Source organism: Megalopta genalis, chromosome 5 (genome assembly GCF_051020955.1).
Source record: "Megalopta genalis isolate 19385.01 chromosome 5, iyMegGena1_principal, whole genome shotgun sequence".
NCBI lineage: Eukaryota > Metazoa > Arthropoda > Insecta > Hymenoptera > Halictidae > Megalopta > Megalopta genalis.
The window spans coordinates 4,936,366-4,959,203 of record NC_135017.1 but is presented as its reverse complement, the minus strand read 5'-3'; the positions used below and the strand labels follow the sequence as shown (position 1 = coordinate 4,959,203).

The following is a 22,838-nucleotide window of genomic DNA, read 5'->3' as shown; positions in this document are numbered from 1 at the left end:
ATTACAATTGGCGTATGTGCAAATGCGTTAGGCACACATAGGATTATGCCTATTGTAATTTATAAATATAAAAAGCTAAGAGCTTTGAAACATGTACTTTCATTACCTGTAATTTTTAAATCGCAGTCAAATGCACGGATGAGTAGAACGTTATTTTCAGATTGATTTGAAAACCATTTCAAACCATCAGTAAAACAATATCAGGAGGAAAAACAAATATCGGAGAAAGTAAAATGATGTTAAATGATTGCGAAGCCTACAAAATTTCGCTACAAGAAGAGGAAGATTTTAAAATTATATATTTACCATCTAATACAGCATTTGTCCTGGAACCAATGGATCAAGGGATCATAGGAAAAATAAAAAGAATTTTCCGGCACAAGCTTTTGCAACTTGTTTTAACATATGATCAAGGAATAAATGAATTTTATGACGATTACACATTAAAAACCTGTATCGACATTTTATCGGATTCGTGGTTCAAAGTTACAACAAAGAACATAAAAAATGCATGGAATAAACTGCTACATAATAATAATCCTGCTGGCCCTCCAATTCAATCACACATGGGAGAGTTTGAACCTGATTGGCCAGAGATAATGAGTGCAATTACAGGAGAGCAATGCACCCTGATACATGCCACACAATTTTTATTAGACTGTGAGGAGGAAGAAAGAAGGAACGAAAACGAAAAAACAGAACTGCAAAATAAACCAAACAACCACAATAAATTACATGCGGCCCTTAAGTTATTGACATCTTACAGTAAAAGAGAACCACCTTACATACAACACCTTATGGAGGCATTAAAATTATATCTTTTGAGCAAGGATAAATTAAATAAATAAGTACATACGTATTCATATACAATGGTAAAAATTTGCAGCCAATTTGAATATGAATTATTTACAAATTAATGTTTTTTTTTACATTATTTGTTATTAGAAAATAGAGGAAAAACACCACCTTGTTATAACGACGTATTTTATTTATTACGTAATTTACTAAAATAAAATGAATTACAGATTAAGTATCAAGTAAATAAATGTTGTTCAGTCTCATTGCAAAGCTGGAAATCTGTTTCGGTTTCCTTCCGTATTCAGGAAGAAGATCCGAAAGAACGAAATTATTTTATTGTGAAAAGGTGAAAGTTTTAGTATTTTAGGTGTACCCGGTGACTACGCGACGCATCCCGATTGCCATAGCCAGGGTGGTACCAGCGATCGCGAACTCTCTGACCACCCTTCGTACCTGCGAAAACTGTGACAGCAGCGCACCAATTTGCATCTGATCGATTGTACCAAACCATCGGAAAATAGCATTTAAAGCGACAAATTTGAATTTTTTGGGAGAATCAAATAAACATCATTGCCTAAACTTTTCACCATCGCACACCACGTGCATCTTGGCAGCGCATTACGCGCAACGTCTATCGTCTTTGATTCTATTGGCAACACAAATATCTGTCCAAACTATATCACGTTTGGTCTCATTTGAATCAGAAATCCATCAGCAATATGTTAAAAAAAAATCAGTATTAAAATGTTAAAATTAAAACAAATCTATGTCATTGTATTATGAGCTGTCTTCCGGGAATTCGAGTCAAAGGAGCCGGGGCGCGTGCCGCAGCACACGTGTTCACCGACTCGCATAGCGAGAAAATCGATAAATTACAGGGTCGCGCAATATCTCGGTGTCAGAAGTGGCATACCTAAGTCGCGCCAGGAAGAGAGACACTACTATACATGTATATACGGTCTAAGGACGTAACGCCCACGCGACACAATCTCTCAATAAGAGCGCGGTCCCTAGATCGAGACGTTCGATCTCAATCCATAAAACCGCGGTGTCACCAGTCTGGCTCATAACGCGTCACGGCTGTCTGGCCTCGGAAAGCGACGGAGAGGCTCTTCGGAATCGAGCAGATAGCACCGTAGGACCGCTGTCAGCCGGCAAAGACCGAGCACCCGGCGATCTATCATCCGCGATCCTCTCCCGGGAACGATTGTTAAAGAGTTTCGAATGACGGCCGGCCATTTGCGATCGATGGCCCATCCACGCGCGAGCGCGATATCGGTTTTTCCACCTAGAATTAGTATCTGGCTACGTTCAACCCCCCGTTTGACTCGGCAGCCGTTCCTCCCCCCCTCTCCATAAGAGACGAGAAGAATCCCGGGGGTTATAGGAAGAGGATTCTCGAGGTTCTAATCTCCTGATGGTCGGTCAGCTTAGCTTTTTACGGGGGCCGTATGAAAAATCTATCAGGGTTAAAGCGTCGCTGAATCATTGATCGCTTATGCACACCGGCGCGGCTTTATCGGATGGATTCTCCTGTGAGGAACCGTTTCCGAGCGGCGCGCCGCTTTGAAAAATTCAGCCGCGTACCGGGCACTAATAGAGGACTTTTTGCAAGTTGACGAGCCATCCGAACCGGGCGCGCCCGTTAATTATTTTATGACGCGACGTCCACGGGATTCGCGGCGATGCTGGGGGAGGACTTAGGCTGTCTTCCCACTTGGAACCGTTTTATATAGCCAATTTCAATCGACCGATTTCAATGAAATTTTCAGCGTGTACAGGGTGTTCCACGTAACCGTTGCCACGATTTTTTCCAGCATCTCCGGCGGTCTAACAAATAAACGTTTCGAACAAATGTTACTCGGTTTTTAGCCGGCTACGGATTGCGATATAAAAAGCTTCGGAAAGAAATATTTTACGTAAAGAAATCAAGGTCATCTTCATTTTTTTTTTAAGTTGCACAAGACGAATTCGATGACCTGTTATACCACGACCTTCGGATGACCTTGACGTAACACAGTTTTCAATGACAACATATCACTTCGTTGATCGCATTTTTTGTGCCTCAAGGTTGTCCGTAGGACATGGTGTAACATATCGTTGGATTCGTCTTGGCACAAGCTACAATGATATGAAGTAAAAAATATAAGATGCAATTTAAGAAAATGAAGGTGACCTTAATTTTTTGGAATAAAACACTTTAAAAAATAAAGCATTATTCCGAATAATAAAGCATTATTCCGACTATTTTTTATTCATATTAACATTAGATTTACGGAACCCGTTAAAATGGCGTGTCACCAATTTTTTAATTTACGATTACGGCAAATGTTACAATAACACTTGTTGAGAATCAGAATAAACGTCTTATTGTTACTTTTATAAACTCATTTAAAACAGCTGTTTTTTGTCTAAAAATCTAGTATTAAATAAATATTCCAAAATGTATAATCTTATCTACAAACATCAATTCATCGAACAGTAGTATAAATATTCAACAATAACATTTTTAATCGTCGTAAAATCGATGATAATATTATACCCTCTGAAAAGCGTTCCGTAATAGGTACAGTAAATTCTCCCTAATTGATGCTCAGCTTAGAAACAAAAAAATGGACAATTTGGGAAGAAGAGATACAATTATTCGAGCTTTGCGGCTCGTTTTTATAGTTAACGATCGTCACCAACTATAAAAGCGAGCCGCAAGGCCACGAAAGCATTTTTTTTGGAAGAAAATTGCTGCTATATTTTTAGACATAATCATTTCAAATTTATATTTATTTATATGTAAAAATAAATTTGTATTCTAAAGATTTCTATGGAATTTTCAATGAAATAATCATCAATTATTAATGAATTGAAAATGAAATAAAAATTGAGGCCATCTTCAACGAAAAATTTTAATTCTGACCAACGATGCCCTAAAATATTGGTAGCGGTACGGTAAATTTTGTTGGCGCCTCGGAGTCGCCATTCGAGTGCAAAGGGTTAGTTTTTAAAATCAATCGTACGTCAGCGGTGTCTGGCATTCTTCGAGCGTCATTTAAAAATGTTTATTGCTCCATGATATAGTAAAAAAATATACGGTTACGATCACGAGAGTCTACAGAATCGTTCTACGAAAAATTCGTGCCTCTAGCGTCACAAGTTACACCGGGAAAAATTCTCAAACGCGATAATTTGTCTGCTGAAAAAGAAACTCATCTCCCAGCAATTCGAGTTTCAAACTGAAATCTTCGAAGAACCGACAACGAGATCGAGAAAAGATCGTCTCGCGACGTGTAAATGAGATCGGAATCTACGAGATAAAATTCATCGTCGGTTATCATCACGGCCGGAAGCGTGACCGCGGCCTAATAAGTGTCCTCGAGCGGGTGGTTTCGCTCACCTCTTGGAGCTCTGCGCGCCCATCGCGGCGATCACGGCCGATTGGCGGGAAATTCGAACGGGGTTCCAGCGCGTCCGCGGTGCGGCAACAGCAATCAACCGAATAATTTAAGGGTCCATCGAGATAACGGTAGGTTACGACGCGGGTCGCGTCTGTATTTCCGTCATCGATGCGAACCTATTCGCTTAACGACCAGATTTCCCACGATGCGCAGCACGCACGCGTGCACAAATCGAGAGGACCGTTCGATACAGTCTTTTGTCCCACTGTCGCTGTTAAAATAACGTGATTCCGCGAACGACACCGGGACAGGAGCGTAATAGAAACACCGATACCGAACCGGCCGCGGCCGGCCGATCGTCACCGATTTTACGATTTCCCGCTAGCTCCCATGGACCCCCGTGGACCCCCATGAAACCAATATGGCCGCCGGGAAATAATGGGACAGTAGGGCGGCTCTCTCGCGATACCCTGTGCGCGTTTTATGCGAAATCAACTTTAAATTCATCGCGCCCCGCCAGCCGAGAATCATTCTCCCCGACGTGAAACAATTCGCTCGATTCCATTCGAAACGAGATTAGTTTTTTGGTTGATGCGCGCACCGAGACGAACATGAATTCTTCTGGAAATTTGGCGGTACGTCATGCGGCCAGAATATGCCGTGAAATATGATCGCCACGTATCTTTCTTTTGGAAAATTTTAACGTTTTCGTAGAATTTTTAGTCCGTTCTTTACGATTTCCCAGGTTTTATTCGTCGATTGTTGTTTATGTATTTAATGTTGTTTTTATGTTGTATGGTTCTTAGTACGGTTTTTTGATGCAGCAATGGCTCGACGAGCATCACGGGTGATCAATTTTATAATTGTATGAAGTGATTGTTTAAACAATTTTTTATCTGGAGCGAGCGTATTTTTACATTTGCAAGAAAATATTAATATTTCTTGTCCACGACAACATTGAGCTTAATACTAATTTTTAAGCAATTTTTAAGAATTTTTTGGAAAAAAACACGAGACTCTGACCTTTTTTTATAGAAAAATTTCTCGAGTTGGAGTAACTTTTTAAAAATTGTTCCAGGTATTCAATTTTATAATCATTAATATCTGATGTTTGTTTAAACTGTTTAATTCTAGGAAAATACGTAGCAAAATATATTTAATGATAATAACAACCTTGAGGAAAACACTAATTTTTTAAAGATTTTCGAAACAACATGAGAAGTTGACGATTTTTTAAATTAGCAACTAAAGCATTCGAATAATTTTCTTTAATTAAATGATTTAATTTTCAATAATAATAATAATTATATAACTATAAACAATTTTCGTTAATTTAATTCAATAATTTTGTTAAATACAATTTAATTTTGTCCAATAAGTGTTAATAAATTATTATAAAAATGGCATTTTAGAAATCGTTTTCGGTAAAATTATTATATTATTATATTTCATTTTATTATAAATTCCATTTTATTATTATAATTAACTTAACGTCCGACTTTGTTTCACGGGCCTGTCAAAGGGGAAATTTAGAAAATTTTTAAGATTTTGTGAAATATGTTCGTAGTCGCTAGAAGCTACAACGTAGTCACATTTAAACAAAATCCGAAACAGTACTCCGAACGGTGTCCGTTTTCGCGTGAGTAGACCCGAATTTATGGTTGCGTCTGATCGTTACATCGAAAATATCTGCGGATGCCAAGGATTAACCGTAGCAGGTAATAAATCAGAAAAGCGTTTTGTCTCGTAGGAAGCAGAAAGAAATGAGGGACTCGACGAAAACTCGCCACCGACTCTACTTTTGGCAAACGACTGCGGGCGATATATAATACTGTAAAATACTAAAATGTATAAGGGAGAGTAATGTTTTCACGAAAATACTGCTTCCCACGGATAGATCGATATTGTCTACAATTCATCATCGGGAGGACAAGCGCAATACAAATTGAATCATTCGGAAATCTTAATCGTTTCTCAATGGTTAATTTTGAAAATAGTGTTTTTTTTATTTTGAAAAATTTAATTTATTATTTATATAACATTAATAATTATAATTATACATTTATTATTTAGATAATGATAAGTTATGTACATGTTAAAAATTTCACTGAAATCGGTTGACCTTCGTACGAGCTGTAAATAATTAATGATCGCAAAAATCGCAGTTTTGTTCCGACCTTTTACACTTTTGATCAATAAGTATGAGAAATTTGCAATTTTTACAATCTTTTAACGCTTGTAACTTACCATTGCGTTAAACGATTTCAATGAAATTTTCAGCATGCGCATAACTTACCGAGATCTACAAGACGCATTTTTTACATTTTCGTTAGATTTCATAATATAAACATCCTTTTTTATTATTAAATAATTAACTTTCATATTTCAAAAGAAGTATTCGAAATTTATAGATTTTGTCATTATTAATAAATATAATTAACTAATGATATATATTGAAATTATTTATAAATATTTTATTAAACATTCATTAATTAAATATCTCGAAGTTCGAAAAATCGGCAAAATTAGCCCAAAAGTGATCAAAAATAGCTTCCTCAGATAAGAAAGTTAAACAACGAGAGACTTTTACTTTGTTTTGTCATTCTAAGTATGTAATAGCAAAATTGTAACATTGTCTATTATACAGGTCCCTCTATTATCTAAAAAAAAATTCAAATCGTCTACTCTAATTTTAAAAAAGTTAAATTGCGCCTTGAAAAGTGTTCGAATATCAGTGGAAGTCACTGTATACATATAGCTGATGGCCGGCCTCAGCGACCAAGGGTTGTATTCGCGAGGCATTTTCACGCCCGGTATCTTTTTCGCCGGCATTGTTCGTCCTTGACGCATACGAGGTTCTCTGTTCTTCAGCAAGGGCGAAATGAACAGCCCTCCGAAGCATTGGCGGATTAATGCGTACTGGTGCCCGAGACGCGATACAAAATTGAGATCCCTAATACGCTATGACACGCTATGACAAATAGAGCGATTATTAAAAAAAGTTTTATTTGAAAATAAAAACTTTATTTATGGCATTGAGAAATTAATTTCAATAACAGCTTTTCGGGACTTTTGCTAGTGCACAGTCGAATGCATGTGTAGATTTCAGCTAGCGACTTGCGTTCATTTGTCGCATATGCATTGCATTTATATCATTTTACTACATGAAATAATATCACGTCGTTCGTTTCAACAGACAGCTGTTATATTATGTACAAAAAAAATAAAATACTACTAATTTATCAATATGTAATTTAATCAAAATAATACATGTTTGCTGGCTTTAAATGGACTTACATCATTTTCATAATTAGTCAATTGTAATAATCATTTAATTTCAGTTATGAAATTTTAAATATCATTTGAAATATATTTTCTATTAATCCATATAATTTTGTTTATTAATAATAACAATAAATAAAATAGGAGTCTCGTTTCTTATTTTGAACGTCAAACATATTTATACATTGTTAAACTTAAAATAAGATATTGTTATTATTTATTTACCGTAAATAACCAGACCCTGTTTAGTCCCGGTAGGTTCTGCTTTCCCTTGCAAATCATAATTTTCATCAAGGCTCGGTGCGAGCCTGTTTACAATGGTTCCTTCATTGACTCATTTGCACTGGCTCGGCCTAATCCGCCGCTTCTCTTTTATTTTTTTTAATTTAACCGAACGAGCCAATCCTTGCAAAATCCGTATGACACGACCGGTCATCGCAGGTACATGTGCTTACCTGATAGCCGGCCGCGGTGGCTAATGGTTTTCCACGGGAGACGTTTTCATACCTGGCGCATCTTTTCCGGTAGTATCCTTTTGTCATTGTTCGTCCTTGCTGATTGGGACGTTCTGTCCTTTAGCAAGGACAGTATAAATAGCCTGCCGATGTCAACGGAAACACTCATTCTGTGATCAGTGCAGCAACAATCAGCAATCAGCAAACAGCAGTGATCAGTGCGAAGACTTCGGCGAATTTTCTCAGTTAATTTTCCCAGTGAAGCATAGTGACAATTTCTTAGTGAACTAAAATGGCATGGTACGTACATTTTTGCCATATTTTTCCGCGAACATTCTTCAGTCACTTGTTTTGACTAATGTTTTCCGTGTGTCGGGTATAAGAAAGAACAATTTATTTTTACGAATTTAAATATTTATAAATAAAATATATTTTTCATCGAGACACGAATCAACCTCTAGTTTGGCCGGATACGGAGAATTCTCCCTAATTGATGCTCGGATAGTGCACGAAGATGGACAAGTCGGGAAGAGGAGATACGATTATTCAAATTTTTGTAAATTGAAATCTTGAAAATTAGAACATTTAAATATTAGATAATTTAAAAAATGTACATTTAGAAATCGGAGAACTTAAAAATCGTGAATTTGTAAATCAAAGAATTTAGAGATTGAAATCTTAAAAATTAGATCATATAGAAATCAGCTGACTTCGAAATTGTAAATTTATAAATCAGAGAATTTAAAAACCGTCAATTTGAAAATCGGATGATTCAGAAATTGGAATCTTAAAAATCAGAAACTACAGAAACCAGATAATTTCGAAATTATGAATTTAGAAGTATGCGCATTGAAACATCGTGCCATTCGAAACGGTTGGATCGAGAAATTGCAAGTTTCTCGGAACGGAAAAATGTGTTTAATCCTGGCGTATAAATATTTCCAATTTATTCGCTTATAAAAACGAGTCGTCTACAAAGTTGTCGATTCACCGATAACTATAAAAACGAGCCGCGAGGCTCGAGTAATCGTGTCTCCTCTTCCCAGATTGTCCATTTCTGTGCGTAATCCGAGCGTCAGTTAGGGAGACATTACTGTATCTCCAAACGTTTCTGCAAACTTGATTCGATTAAAGCTTCCGTCGTTTAATATACCGTTTAATATTACTATACCACACGCCATCAGAAGCTGCAAGATACGTGCATACTAATTAATTGTTTCTTTTCGTTCAGTTCCAGAACTACAACTGAATCCTGCATTCAGTGGGGCTCCATAAATGGTGGAGAAATCGAGTTCGAGTCTCTGACGGAGAATACTTTGGAGGGAGCATTAGAAGTAATAAGGAAAAGCTTTTTCCCCAACGAGAGCATCTGCAAAGGCATAAATCTGTTATCGGATCCTTGTAGCGTCAAAGCGCTCGAGGAGGTGTGTTTGGCAGTTACTAGAGACGGTGTCAGCCTTGTCGCAATCGAAGTCAAGACTCAGAAAGTTGTTGGTGTCGTTCTCAATAAAATTAAGAAAATAAAAAGAGATGAAATTGACCCGCGGTGGTTGTGGGGGCAACCACCGTACGATCGACTTCCCCCGATCATCAGGCATCCTCCTGAAATAAATTGGCTTGAGAGCTTCAGAGAAGATTGTGAACATCAGACGGCCAATGCCTACCTAGATTTGATGATTGCTATAAACGACCAGATAAATTTATTCGAATATTATGATATTGATTGTATTATGGAGTGTATGTTCCTGGCTACGCTGCCGGAGATGCAGCAGCAAAATATTGGCGAGAGCTTAGTGTGCTTGTCCGTGGATGTTGCCAATGCGCTGGGTAGTGGAGAAGATGTGAAAGTACCATTAGCCGATACTGGAGGTGATAGTATAATCCGTCATTACCTGGGCGTACCGAAGTTAGTGACTGCCGTCATGACTTGCAATTACGCGCAGACCATCGCGAGGAGGTGCCGCTTTAAGGTCCTTAAAAGGATCAATTACAAATACTTTGGCTGGGATAACGCATCGTTCCGCGAGAGAATCGGGGATGAGCATCGTGACTTCACTGTAGTAGTCAAGAAAATAAAGAACTTGTACGATTCTTAAAGAAGATAACGCGATATCAAGAAAATTATATTTTATTTAGTATTTACTTGTGTTTAGCACGATTACGATAATATAATTTTGACCGAAATTGTCAATTATTACCCTCGAAATTATCTTTGAAATTATTAATTTTGAAATTATCATCTTCGAAATTGTTATCTTCGACATTGTGATCATCTTCGAAATTATTATCTTCGAAATTATTATCTTCAAAATTATTATCTTCGAAATTATTATCTTCTAAGTGATCCTAGAAATAATTATCTTTGAAATTGTTATCCTAGAAATTATTATCTTTGAAATTGTTATCCTAGAAATTATTATCTTTGAAATTGGTATTCTAGAAAGTGTTATCTCCGAAATTGTTATCTTTGGAAATATAGTTCTCGAAATTATTATTCTTGAAATTATTATGCTTGAAATTATTATCCTTGAAATTATTATCCTTGAAATTATTATCCTTGAAATTATTATCCTTGAAATTATTATCCTTGAAATTATTATCCTTGAAATTATTATCTTTAGAATTATCATCGAAATGATTAAAATAACACCAATTGACCAAAATATATTCGCTATGCATTGCTATTGGAATCTCGTCGATTTATCAATCGACTTATCAATGAAAAGTGTAGAAATAAAACAATGAAATTTATACTTTTCTGCCTGGTTACTCGTCGTTTAAGCCACTTCATGAAGGAGCGGAGATCAGGCACTCGCGCATTTGCATCAACATTTGCATTGTTGCGGCGCAACGCCGACGTAAAATAAATAAAGCAAATCGCTGAGAATTCCGGAATTCATAAAGTTCGCACGGAATCGCAGTTATTCTTTTCTGATTATTATTCATGGTCGTGATGAATAAGTCGCGTCCGTTCCTTCGGAACCAACATCTTTTTCTGTGAAATATCAGCGGAACGATGCCGCCGTAGAAACAAATTGGAAATATTTATACGCCGGGATTAAACACATTCTTCCTTTCCGAGAAACTTGCAGTTTCTCGATCCAGCCGTTTTGAAAGGTACGATGTTTCAATGCGCATACTTCTAAATTCACAATTTCGAAATTATCTGGTTTCTGTAGTTTCCGATTTTTAAGATTTCAATTTCTGAATTGTCCGATTTACAAATTCACGATTTTTAAGTCTTCTGATATCTAAATTAACAACTTTGAAATCATTTGGTTTCTAAATTTCCTGATTTTTAAGATTTCAATTTATAAATTCTTCGATTTTTAAATTCACGATTTTTATGTTATTTGATTTTTAAGATTTCAATTTAGAAATGCTTTGATTTTCAAATTCACGATTTTTGTGTCATTTGATTTCTAAATTTAGAATTTTTGAGTCATCCGATTCCTAAATGTTTTAATTTTTATGATTCCGATTTCTAAATTCTTCGATTTTTGAAATGCGGTATCTTGACTGTTATTTCGGAACGATTTGTATTCCAATCGGCGATCTATGGATTATTGTAGAGTGGTTTAAACGACGCCGTTATTAACACTGTCCGGAGATTTGTCGTTTTCACGTTCGAACTAGCCAGCGGTTAATCGAACCTTGGTAATGTCCCGCGTACACGCGGAATTAGAAACGTATAATTCCGATCCAATTCGCCTGCCACGTTGAATTTCATTTACACCGGCGCGACGGCGGTTTTGGTGCGTCCGATTTGATTAGCAGTAACAATTCGGTTGACTGCAGTTTGTTTAGACGATTTAGATTCAATGGATTCAATCCGCGAAGCCGCTCCAAAGGGAAACCGAACGGTTCGCACGATTAGCACTTTTCTTTTCGTTATTAGCTATTGTTATTATCTAGTGTTATTATCCACAGCTTGGTCGTGTTAAATACAAATTGTCTACGTCGATCGCGACATACAATACAATATTCTATAATATGACCGAATTTGGATTGCCATTATTAACAATTGATCTTACTTTCCGTAGATTATTATTAAAAGAACAGGATTGGGAACGAATTTATCGCCTAAAAAATGCTCTATGACGAAAGCTAACCCAAAATCGACAATTACTGTTTAGCAACGTACGCTTTCAAAATTTGCAAATATCATAATTATACAAAGTTCTCGCTGTTAATAATTGTGGCTTGTTAACAACTGTTGTTGTGATAAAATTGTTTGTAATTCATTGTAAATATATTGTCAACAATTGTTGCTGTAATAAAATTGTTCATAATTCATTGTAAATATAATGTTAATAATTTATATCATTTGTCGTAGACAAATGTATACAAATTCTTGAGCAATTAATAATTTCTCAGTCTGCTTCATTGATAACAAATTTTGCAACTGCGCTGTTTCAATCACGTCGATTTTTTAAATAAAATGTTCCGCCGTAATCCGAAGATCGTAACTGATTTTATGTAACGAAATATGACGTTCGAGGTTCGAAAATATGATTGCAGTATGTTTTAAAATTTCTTTGAAAATAAATATTGACGCAACGATAAAGAAATGTTCAGAATTTTATGAATATAATACGATGATAAATGGAAAGGGAAGTTTGTAAATACGGATATGTAGTCACAATAGAGGAATAATCAAAGTGGTTTACACATCCGATTGACTGCTGCGTTCTCACTGTAATTTCCGATCCGCGTCGCGATCTAATGGATTAACAGAAGCTTGCGGTCTCGTGTTAAAACGGATATTAACAGACTGCAACTAAAATAATCAATTAAACCCCTTTAACAGAATTGCATGCAGACGTGAATCCTATTAGCGGCTTTGCTCAGCCTCTAATAGATTCGTTATGTAACAGAGTTGCAATCATTGTAGAGAGGATAGCGAATTACATGTTTTTGAAAATCCATTGCTTGAATTTTGAATAATTTCCGTAGACAGAAAATGGCATAAAATGATATAAAATAGCATAAAATGGCATAAAGTAGCATAAAATGGTGTAAAATGGCAGAAAATGGCAAGGAAAGCTCGTAGATCACTGTTTTTGGTCCCAATGGAAAGAGGAGACTTCATTCTATCAGATCATAGTCATTTCAATCGCTATGAAAAGTTTAAATTATGAGAGAAATGTGAATTTGAAAATAACCAAAAAATTACCATCTCTACTTAGAATGGGGGGTCTTAAAGATACAAAGGCACTAATACTGAATAATCCAAACGGCGCGAAAGCTAAGATTTCACCCTTTGAAATGTATCTAAGGACACCATTTTATAGTTTTTTTTGTTAACAAAGTTACGATATTTTGAATTTCAGGATTTCATTCGGAAGAGAATCCAAGGTGCTATACGATGGCAAACAAAAATCATAGATCAATATTTTCGGGCTCATTCGAAAGGGGAGACTTCGTTGGTTAAAATAATTGTGAACCAAACAATTTTTTGAACCACTCAGACGTATGCGAATATGAGAAATCGACAAGACGCAAACATTTGTATTTACAGTGCAGGGTATTAACGAAATAAAATTTATTAAACAGAAGAATTAAGATGCTACGAAACTGGAAAATTGGACTTTTAAAATGAGTCGAAGAACACCACCCTAAAAAATGTTCGCCTAGAATTCCACGACCTCAGAAATCACACTAATCTTGGACACTTTTTTTCAAAACTGCTATAAATTTGCAACAAAACATCGCAGACCAACGTTCTTGGACTCGTTGGAAAGGGAATACTTCGTTCCACAGAATCACGGTGATTTCGTACGCCGGAGAAACGTTTCGAACTTATTAGAAGCACGCGAATTTGAAAAACGACTAACAATGTTCCATTTTCGCTTATCGCTCGAGTTCCATCGAACCATTTTTCGTTTCGTGCGATTTATGGTGTAGTGCCGGCAGTGCACAGAGCCAAAAATATTCGCGCCGAATCGGAAATGTGATTATCATGTTCGCGCGACCCCCAGCCGCCGAAATTCAATTGGTCCAGCAAGTTTCGGTTGATCCAGCAAATTAGAACTTGGTGAAATATCGTTGGCGCACTTGTAACAATGACACGGAGTCACTAGAGCTTCAGATAATCGCGATTAGGGCAAATTTCGCGGGAGTTAGACGATTACGCTAGTTCTGGCTCGTCGTCGACGGATAATAAGACGGATAATAAGAGCACTCTTCGCGACGGATAATTTACGATTTTTCAATGATTTTTAGCGGTGGTTGACGAGAATCGCCGGTACGAATGTCGGACAATTTTATTTCATAATTTTAATTGCTCCTGAACAAAATTTTCATCTCCTTTTTATTTTCTGCACTGTGAAACTGCCCCTTTAACAACGACATCCTGATGTTATTCCATTTTCTTGTATATTCAGCAAATTTATCAAATATTAAAATAATGTGTATAATAAAATTTGTACTTTTTATCCCCTTTTCCTATTTTTTTTTAGAGCGGAATAGCCCGTTTTTAATTGCGATATGTATATTTTACTCTATTTCTTTATGTGTTTTCAAAATTGTTTTGACATTAAAAAAATGTTTATAACAAAAATTAAATTTTTCACGCCATTCTTACCTTTTTCAGGGTGAAACTACCCCCTTAATAACGATGTCTAGACATTACCATATCTCCATGTTTATTTCTGAAATTTAACCGTATATTAACAAAATATTTGCAGTGAAAATTAAATGTTTTTATTTTTCGTAGTACGAAACTACCTCCTGAATAAATAAGGTATCTTGTAGGTGTTTCCCTCTCTGCATAAATATTTCTACAATTTTATTGGATATTAAGAAATTACTTCCAGCGAAAATTAGATTTTGCACCCCTTTTTATTTTCTTTGAGATAGAACTTCCATATTTTTAAAATTGCACCAGATATTAAAAAAATTTAAGATAAAAATTTAAAGATATTAAAAAATTAAATTTCTTTCCTTCGTTTATATTTTTAAGGGTGAAACTATCCCCTCCTTGCTCGAATGATATATATTCGATATGTACTAAATGTTCAAAAATATGTTACAATAAAAATTGAATATGTTGTCATTTAAAACAATGCAGTCATATAATGTAACAAATATAAATTTTCTGTCTCGTGTAGAATCTATTAACGACAGAGTATGCTAATCAACATGACAATGAAAGAAATCGTATTGCAAGGGGTTAATTACGTCGGAGAAACTGTAAAATTTTTTCTCCGAGAAATTTATAAATAGCCCGAGGCTATACGAATATTAAAAACTTGATAATGAAGGGATCGGAATAGTTAAATTTTGTGGAAGGGTAATTATTCCTCAGACGAAGTTTGGTTGTTGACAGGAACAGCGATTCTTCGAACGAAATTTAAAATAAAAATTGAAATATCATAAGAATTTTATATTGTTCAACATTGTTGATAATCATATTTTATCAATTTATAATAGTAAATAATATAAATTATAACAATAGTAAGTTCTAGCCAGACCACATAGCTTATGTTAATTTTATAGCAATTACAATTTGAACGACACCAGTTAATGTTAGATTAATACGAATTTTAATTTCAGCAATGCTAATGCGAAAATTTACAGCAATTTGAATTTCGATGATATTAAATGATATGTTATTAAGGAATTTCAATAAAAGCAAAATGTCGAAGAATTTTCAGAATTGTTGTATACTGTTGATAATCAAATTTCATCAATTTATATTGTCAATTGATTATACAAAAAATTAAAATATACACGCGAATATTTACGCTAATTTCACGCACTATATTCTCGACATATGTAAATAACAATTTCAATCGCCTCTCACTTCTCATGCAGCATCCGATCATTGAATACATTGATTTTCACTGCTCACGCATCATTCGATTCCGCAGTTATACCAATTATACAATTTTAATAAAAATCACCCCGAAAATATTAAATAACTAATTAAAAATTATTTCAATTACTTTTTTCATTCTTGATACATTAGATACATAACTTTCTTATTATTAAATAAATGAATTTCCTTATATATCAAGTATGGAATTGTTATGTGTACAGTAAATTTTCCCTAATTGATGCTCAGCTTAGAAACAAAAAAATGGACAATTTGGGAAGAGGAGATAGAATTATTCGAGCTTTGCGGCTCGTTTTTATAGTTAACGATTGTCAACAACTACAAAAACGAGCCGCAAGGCCACGAAAGCATTCTTTTTGATAGAAAATTGCTGCTATATTTTTAGACATAATCATTTCAAATTTATATTTATTTATATGTAAAAAGAAATTTGTATTCTAAAGATTTCTATGGAATTTTCAATGAAATAATCATCAATTATTAATGAATTGAAAATGAAATAAAATTTGAGACCATCTTCAACGAAAAATTTTAATTCTGACCAACGATGCCCTAAAATATTGGTAGCAAAATATATTTCCTAATATTAGCCATAATTTTTATTTATTTGCATTTAAAAAAAAGCAGCTTCAGTAACGTAAAAATTGCTTGAAATTATAGTGCGGTAAATTTTGTTGGCACCTCAGAGTCGCCATTAGAGTGCAAAGGGTTAGCTTTTAAAATCAATCGGACGGCGGTCCCCATTAAAATGGTACGTCAGCGGTGTCTGGCATTTTTCGAGCGTCATTTAAAAATGTTTATTGCTCCATGATATAGTAAAAAAATATACGGTTACGATCGCGAGAGTCTACAGAATCGTTCTACGAAAAATTCGTGCCTCTAGCGTCACAAGTTACACCGGGAAAAATTCTCAAACGCGATAATTTGTCTGTTGAGAAAGAAACTCATCTCCCAGCAATTCGAGTTTCAAACTGAAATCTTCGAAGAACCGACAACGAGATCGAGAAAAGATCGTCTCGCGACGTGTAAATGAAATCGGAATCTACGAGATAAAATTCATCGTCGGTTATCATCACGGCCGGAAGCGTGACCGCGGCCTAATAAGTGTCCTCGAGCGGGTGGTTTCGCTCACCTTTTGGAGCTCTGCGCGCCCATCGCGGCGATCACGGCCGATTGGCGGGAAATTCGAACGGGGTTCCAGCGCGTCCGCGGTGCGGCAACAGCAATCAACCGAATAATTTAAGGGTCCATCGAGATAACGGTAGGTTACGACGCGGATCGCGACTATATTTCCGTCATCGACGCGAACCTATCCGCTTAACGACCAGATTTCCCACGATGCGCAGCACGCACGCGTGCACAAATCGAGAGGACCGTTCGATACAGTCTTTTGTTCCACTGTCGCTATTAAAATAACGTGATTCCGCGAACGGCACCGGGACAGGAGCGTAATAGAAACACCGATACCGAACCGGCCGTGGCCGGCCGATCGTCACCGATTTTTCGATTTCCCGCTAGCTCCCGTGGACCCCCGTGGACCCCCATGAAACCAATATGGCTGCCGCGAAATAATGGGACAGTAGCCGAGATACGGGCGGCTCTCGCGATACCCTGTACGCGTTTTATGCGAAATCAACTTTAAATTCATCGCGCCCTGCCAGCCGAGAATCATTCTCCCCGACGTGAAACAATTCGCTCGATTCCATTCGAAACGAGATTAGTTTTTTGGTTGATGCGCGCATCGGGACGAACATGAATTCTTCTGGAAATTTGGCGGTACGTCATGCGGCCAGAATATGCCGTGAAATATGATCGCCACGTATCTTTCTTTTGGAAAATTTTAACGTTTTCGTAGAATTTTTAGTCCGTTCTTTTCTATTTCCCAGGTTTTATTCGTCGATTGTTATTTATGTATTTAACGTTGTTTTTATGTTGTATGGTTTTTAGTACGGTTATTTGATGCAGCAATGGCTCGAATGATTCTCAAAGCTAATTTAATAAATAATAATCGTGTTAAAGGACGTGAGGGATATGTTTGTTAGAGAAATATGAAGAATATTATCAATAAGATACTCACCCATTTAGTTGTAAAATCCACTTTATGCACGGAAATGTGTGGGGGATAGTGCATTGACCACATTTACGTACTTTGTTAATCTTCACTGTACACCACATGTTTAAAAATTTCATACGTTACACACAAGGTGTCATGCACACTAGAAAATTAAAACGGCCGTCACGGTTAAATTACTTACTATTTCGGGTCCGAAAAATTAGTAAATATTCTTCAGACGTTCTAAAGTAAAGGTGAACAGCGTTTTTCTTAAAAATATCACTGTAAAAAAAAATCCGGAAAGATCTCACTTCGTGATTTGTTCAATACTTCGAACGCGGCTCGAGTCCGTCCCGACCATCTGTCAAAGCCTCTTTCTGCGGGCTCTCGAGCTTCGCGCCGTCACCTCCCATTGGGCAGTGATTTCCGTTAATAACTCGTAAACAAAGACGCAGATTGCATTTTCGCAACGGAAAAAGTTACTTCAAATGACCTCAGCTACCCCTCATTTTCGGCTGTTAGAATAATTTGTGGAACACCCTGTACATTTAAATCATTTATATATATTTTATTGAACATTTATTAGTTAAATATCTCGAAGTTCGAAAAATCGGTAAAATTAGCCCAAAAGTGATCAAAAGTAGCTTCCTCAGATAAGAAAGTTAAACAACGAGAGTCTTTTACTTCGTTTTGTCATTCCAAGTATGTAATAGCAAAATTGTAACATTATCTATTATACAGGTCCCTCTATGATCTAAAAAAAAATTCAAATCGTCTACTCTAATTTTAAAAAAGTTAAAATAGCACCTTGAAAAGTGTTCGAATATCAGTGGGAGTCACTGTATACATATAGCTGATGGCCGGCCTCGGCGACCAAGGGTTGTATTCGCGAGGCATTTTCATGCCCGGCATCTTTTTCGCCGGCATTGTTCGTCCTTGACGAATACGAGGTTCTCTGTTCTTCAGCAAGGGCGAAATGAACAGTCCTCCGAAGCATTGGCGGATTAATGCGTACTGGTGCCCGAGGCGCGATACAAAATTGAGATCCCCAATACGCTATGACACGCTATGACAAATAGAGCGATTATTAAAAAAAGTTTTATTTGAAAATAAAAACTTTATTTATGGCATTGAGAAATTAATTTCAATAACAGCTTTTCGGGATTTTTGCTAGTGCACAGTCGAATGCATGTGTAGATTTCAGCTAGCGACTTGCGTTCATTTGTCGCATATGCATTGCATTTATATCATTTTACTACATGAAATAATATCACGTCGTTCGTTTCAACAGACAGCTGTTATATTATGTACAAAAAAAATAAAATACTACTAATTTATCAATATGTAATTTAATCAAAATAATACATGTTTGCTGGCTTTAAATGGACTTACATCATTTTCATAATTAGTCAATTGTAATAATCATTTAATTTCAGTTATGAAATTTTAAATATCATTTGAAATATATTTTCTATTAATCCATATAATTTTGTTTATTAATAATAACAATAAATAAAATAGGAGTCTCGTTTCTTATTTTGAACGTTAAACATATTTATACATTGTTAAACTTAAAATAAGATATTGTTATTATTTATTTACCGTAAATAACCAGACCCTGTTTAGTCCCGGTAGGTTCTGCTTTCCCTTGCAAATCATAATTTTCATCAAGGCTCGGTGCGAGCCTGTTTACAATGGTTCCTTCATTGACTCATTTGCACTGGCTCGGCCTAATCCGCCGCTTCTCTTTTTTTTTTTTAATTTAACCGAACGAGCCAATCCTTGCAAAATCCGTATGACACGACCGGTCATCGCAGGTACATGTGCTTACCTGATAGCCGGCCGCGGTGGCTAATGGTTTTCCACGGGAGACGTTTTCATACCTGGCGCATCTTTTTTCCGGTAGTATCCTTTTGTCATTGTTCGTCCTTGCTGATTAGGACGTTCTGTCCTTTAGCAAGAACAGTATAAATACCCTGCCGATGTCAACGGAAACACTCATTCTGTGATCAGTGCAGCAGTGATCAGTGCGAAGACCTCGGCGAATTTTCTCAGTTAATTTTCCCAGTGAAGTATAGTGACAATTTCTTAGTGAACTAAAATGGCATGGTACGTACATTTTTGCTATATTTTTCCGCGAACATTCTTCAGTCACTTGTTTTGACTAATGTTTTCCGTGTGTCGGGTATAAGAAAGAACAATTTATTTTTACGAATTTAAATATTTATAAATAAAATATATTTTTCATCGAGACACGAATCAACCTCTAGTTTGGCCGGATACGGAGAATTCTCCCTAATTGACGCTCGGATAGTGCACGAAGATGGACAAGTCGGGTAGAGGAGATACGATTGTTCAAATTTTTGTAAATTGAAATCTTGAAAATTAGAACATTTAAATACTAGATAATTTAAAAAATGTACATTTAGAAATCGGAGAACTTAAAAATCGTGAATTTATAAATCAAAGAATTTAGAAATTAAAATCTTAAAAATTAGATCATATAGAAATCAGCTGACTTCGAAATTGTAAATTTATAAATCAGAGAATTTAAAAACCGTCAATTTGAAAATCGGACGATTCAGAAATTGGAATCTTAAAAATCAGAAAGTACAGAAACCAGATAATTTCGAAATTATGAATTTAGAAGTATGCGCATTGAAACATCGTGCCATTCGAAACGGTTGGATCGAGAAATTGCAAGTTTCTCGGAACGGAAAAATGTGTTTAATCCTGGCGTATAAATATTTCCAATTTATTCGCTTATAAAAACGAGTCGTCTACAAAGTTGTCGATTCACCGATAACTATAAAAACGAGCCGCGAGGCTCGAGTAATAATGTCTCCTCTTCCCAGATTGTCCATTTCTGTGCGTAATCCGAGCGTCAGTTAGGGAGACATTACTGTATCTCCAAACGTTTCTGCAAACTTGATTCGATTAAAGCTTCCGTCGTTTAATATACCGTTTAATATTACTATACCACACGCCATCAGAAGCTGCAAGATACGTGCATACTAATTAATTGTTTCTTTTCGTTCAGTTCCAGAACTACAACTGAATCCTGCATTCAGTGGGGCTCCATAAATGGTGGAGAAATCGAGTTCGAGTCTCTGACGGAGAATACTTTGGAGGGAGCATTGGAAGTAATAAGGAAAAGCTTTTTCCCCAACGAGAGCATCTGCAAAGGCATAAATCTGTTATCGGATCCTTGTAGCGTCAAAGCGCTCGAGGAGGTGTGTTTGGCAGTTACTAGAGACGGTGTCAGCCTTGTCGCAATCGAAGTCAAGACTCAGAAAGTTGTTGGTGTCGTTCTCAATAAAATTAAGAAAATAAAAAGAGATGAAATTGACCCGCGGTGGTTGTGGGGGCAACCACCGTACGATCGACTTCCCCCGATCATCAGGCATCCTCCTGAAATTAATTGGCTTGAGAGCTTCAGAGAAGATTGTGAACATCAGACGGCCAATGCCTACCTAGATTTGATGATTGCTATAAACGACCAGATAAATTTATTCGAATATTATGATATTGATTGTATTATGGAGTGTATGTTCCTGGCTACGCTGCCGGAGATGCAGCAGCAAAATATTGGCGAGAGCTTAGTGTGCTTGTCCGTGGATGTTGCCAATGCGCTGGGTAGTGGAGAAGATGTGAAAGTACCATTAGCCGATACTGGAGGTGATAGTATAATCCGTCATTACCTGGGCGTACCGAAGTTAGTGACTGCCGTCATGACTTGCAATTACGCGCAGACCATCGCGAGGAGGTGCCGCTTTAAGGTCCTTAAAAGGATCAATTACAAATACTTTGGCTGGGATAACGCATCGTTCCGCGAGAGAATCGGGGATGAGCATCGTGACTTCACTGTAGTAGTCAAGAAAATAAAGAACTTGTACGATTCTTAAAGAAGATAACGCGATATCAAGAAAATTATATTTTATTTAGTATTTACTTGTGTTTAGCACGATTACGATAATATAATTTTGACCGAAATTGTCAATTATTACCCTCGAAATTATCTTTGAAATTATTAATTTTGAAATTATCATCTTCGAAATTGTTATCTTCGACATTGTGATCATCTTCGAAATTATTATCTTCGAAATTATTATCTTCAAAATTATTATCTTCGAAATTATTATCTTCTAAGTGATCCTAGAAATAATTATCTTTGAAATTGTTATCCTAGAAATTATTATCTTTGAAATTGTTATCCTAGAAATTATTATCTTTGAAATTGGTATTCTAGAAAGTGTTATCTCCGAAATTGTTATCTTTGGAAATATAGTTCTCGAAATTATTATTCTTGAAATTATTATGCTTGAAATTATTATCCTTGAAATTATTATCCTTGAAATTATTATCCTTGAAATTATTATCCTTGAAATTATTATCCTTGAAATTATTATCCTTGAAATTATTATCCTTGAAATTATTATCTTTAGAATTATCATCGAAATGATTAAAATAACACCAATTGACCAAAATATATTCGCTATGCATTGCTATTGGAATCTCGTCGATTTATCAATCGACTTATCAATGAAAAGTGTAGAAATAAAACAATGAAATTTATACTTTTCTGCCTGGTTACTCGTCGTTTAAGCCACTTCATGAAGGAGCGGAGATCAGGCACTCGCGCATTTGCATCAACATTTGCATTGTTGCGGCGCAACGCCGACGTAAAATAAATAAAGCAAATCGCTGAGAATTCCGGAATTCATAAAGTTCGCACGGAATCGCAGTTATTCTTTTCTGATTATTATTCATGGTCGTGATGAATAAGTCGCGTCCGTTCCTTCGGAACCAACATCTTTTTCTGTGAAATATCAGCGGAACGATGCCGCCGTAGAAACAAATTGGAAATATTTATACGCCGGGATTAAACACATTCTTCCTTTCCGAGAAACTTGCAGTTTCTCGATCCAGCCGTTTTGAAAGGTACGATGTTTCAATGCGCATACTTCTAAATTCACAATTTCGAAATTATCTGGTTTCTGTAGTTTCCGATTTTTAAGATT

General features: G+C 36.0%; 2 protein-coding genes across 2 annotated transcripts; both read left to right on the top strand.

The window, feature by feature from the left end:
• The first annotated feature begins 8,109 nt into the window (after nt 1–8,109).
• LOC143259542 (uncharacterized) lies at nt 8,110–10,243 on the top strand. The gene is made up of 2 exons (XM_076522411.1): nt 8,110–8,224; nt 9,156–10,243. Exons 1-2 carry the CDS (start codon nt 8,217–8,219, stop codon nt 10,018–10,020), a joined length of 873 nt encoding a protein of 290 aa, XP_076378526.1. The 5' UTR covers nt 8,110–8,216; the 3' UTR covers nt 10,021–10,243.
• A 9,590-nt stretch (nt 10,244–19,833) lies between these two features.
• On the top strand, nt 19,834–21,945 carry LOC143259540 (uncharacterized). Its single transcript, XM_076522404.1, has 2 exons — nt 19,834–19,926; nt 20,858–21,945. Exons 1-2 carry the CDS (start codon nt 19,919–19,921, stop codon nt 21,720–21,722), a joined length of 873 nt encoding a protein of 290 aa, XP_076378519.1. The 5' UTR covers nt 19,834–19,918; the 3' UTR covers nt 21,723–21,945.
• The last annotated feature ends 893 nt before the right edge of the window (nt 21,946–22,838 follow it).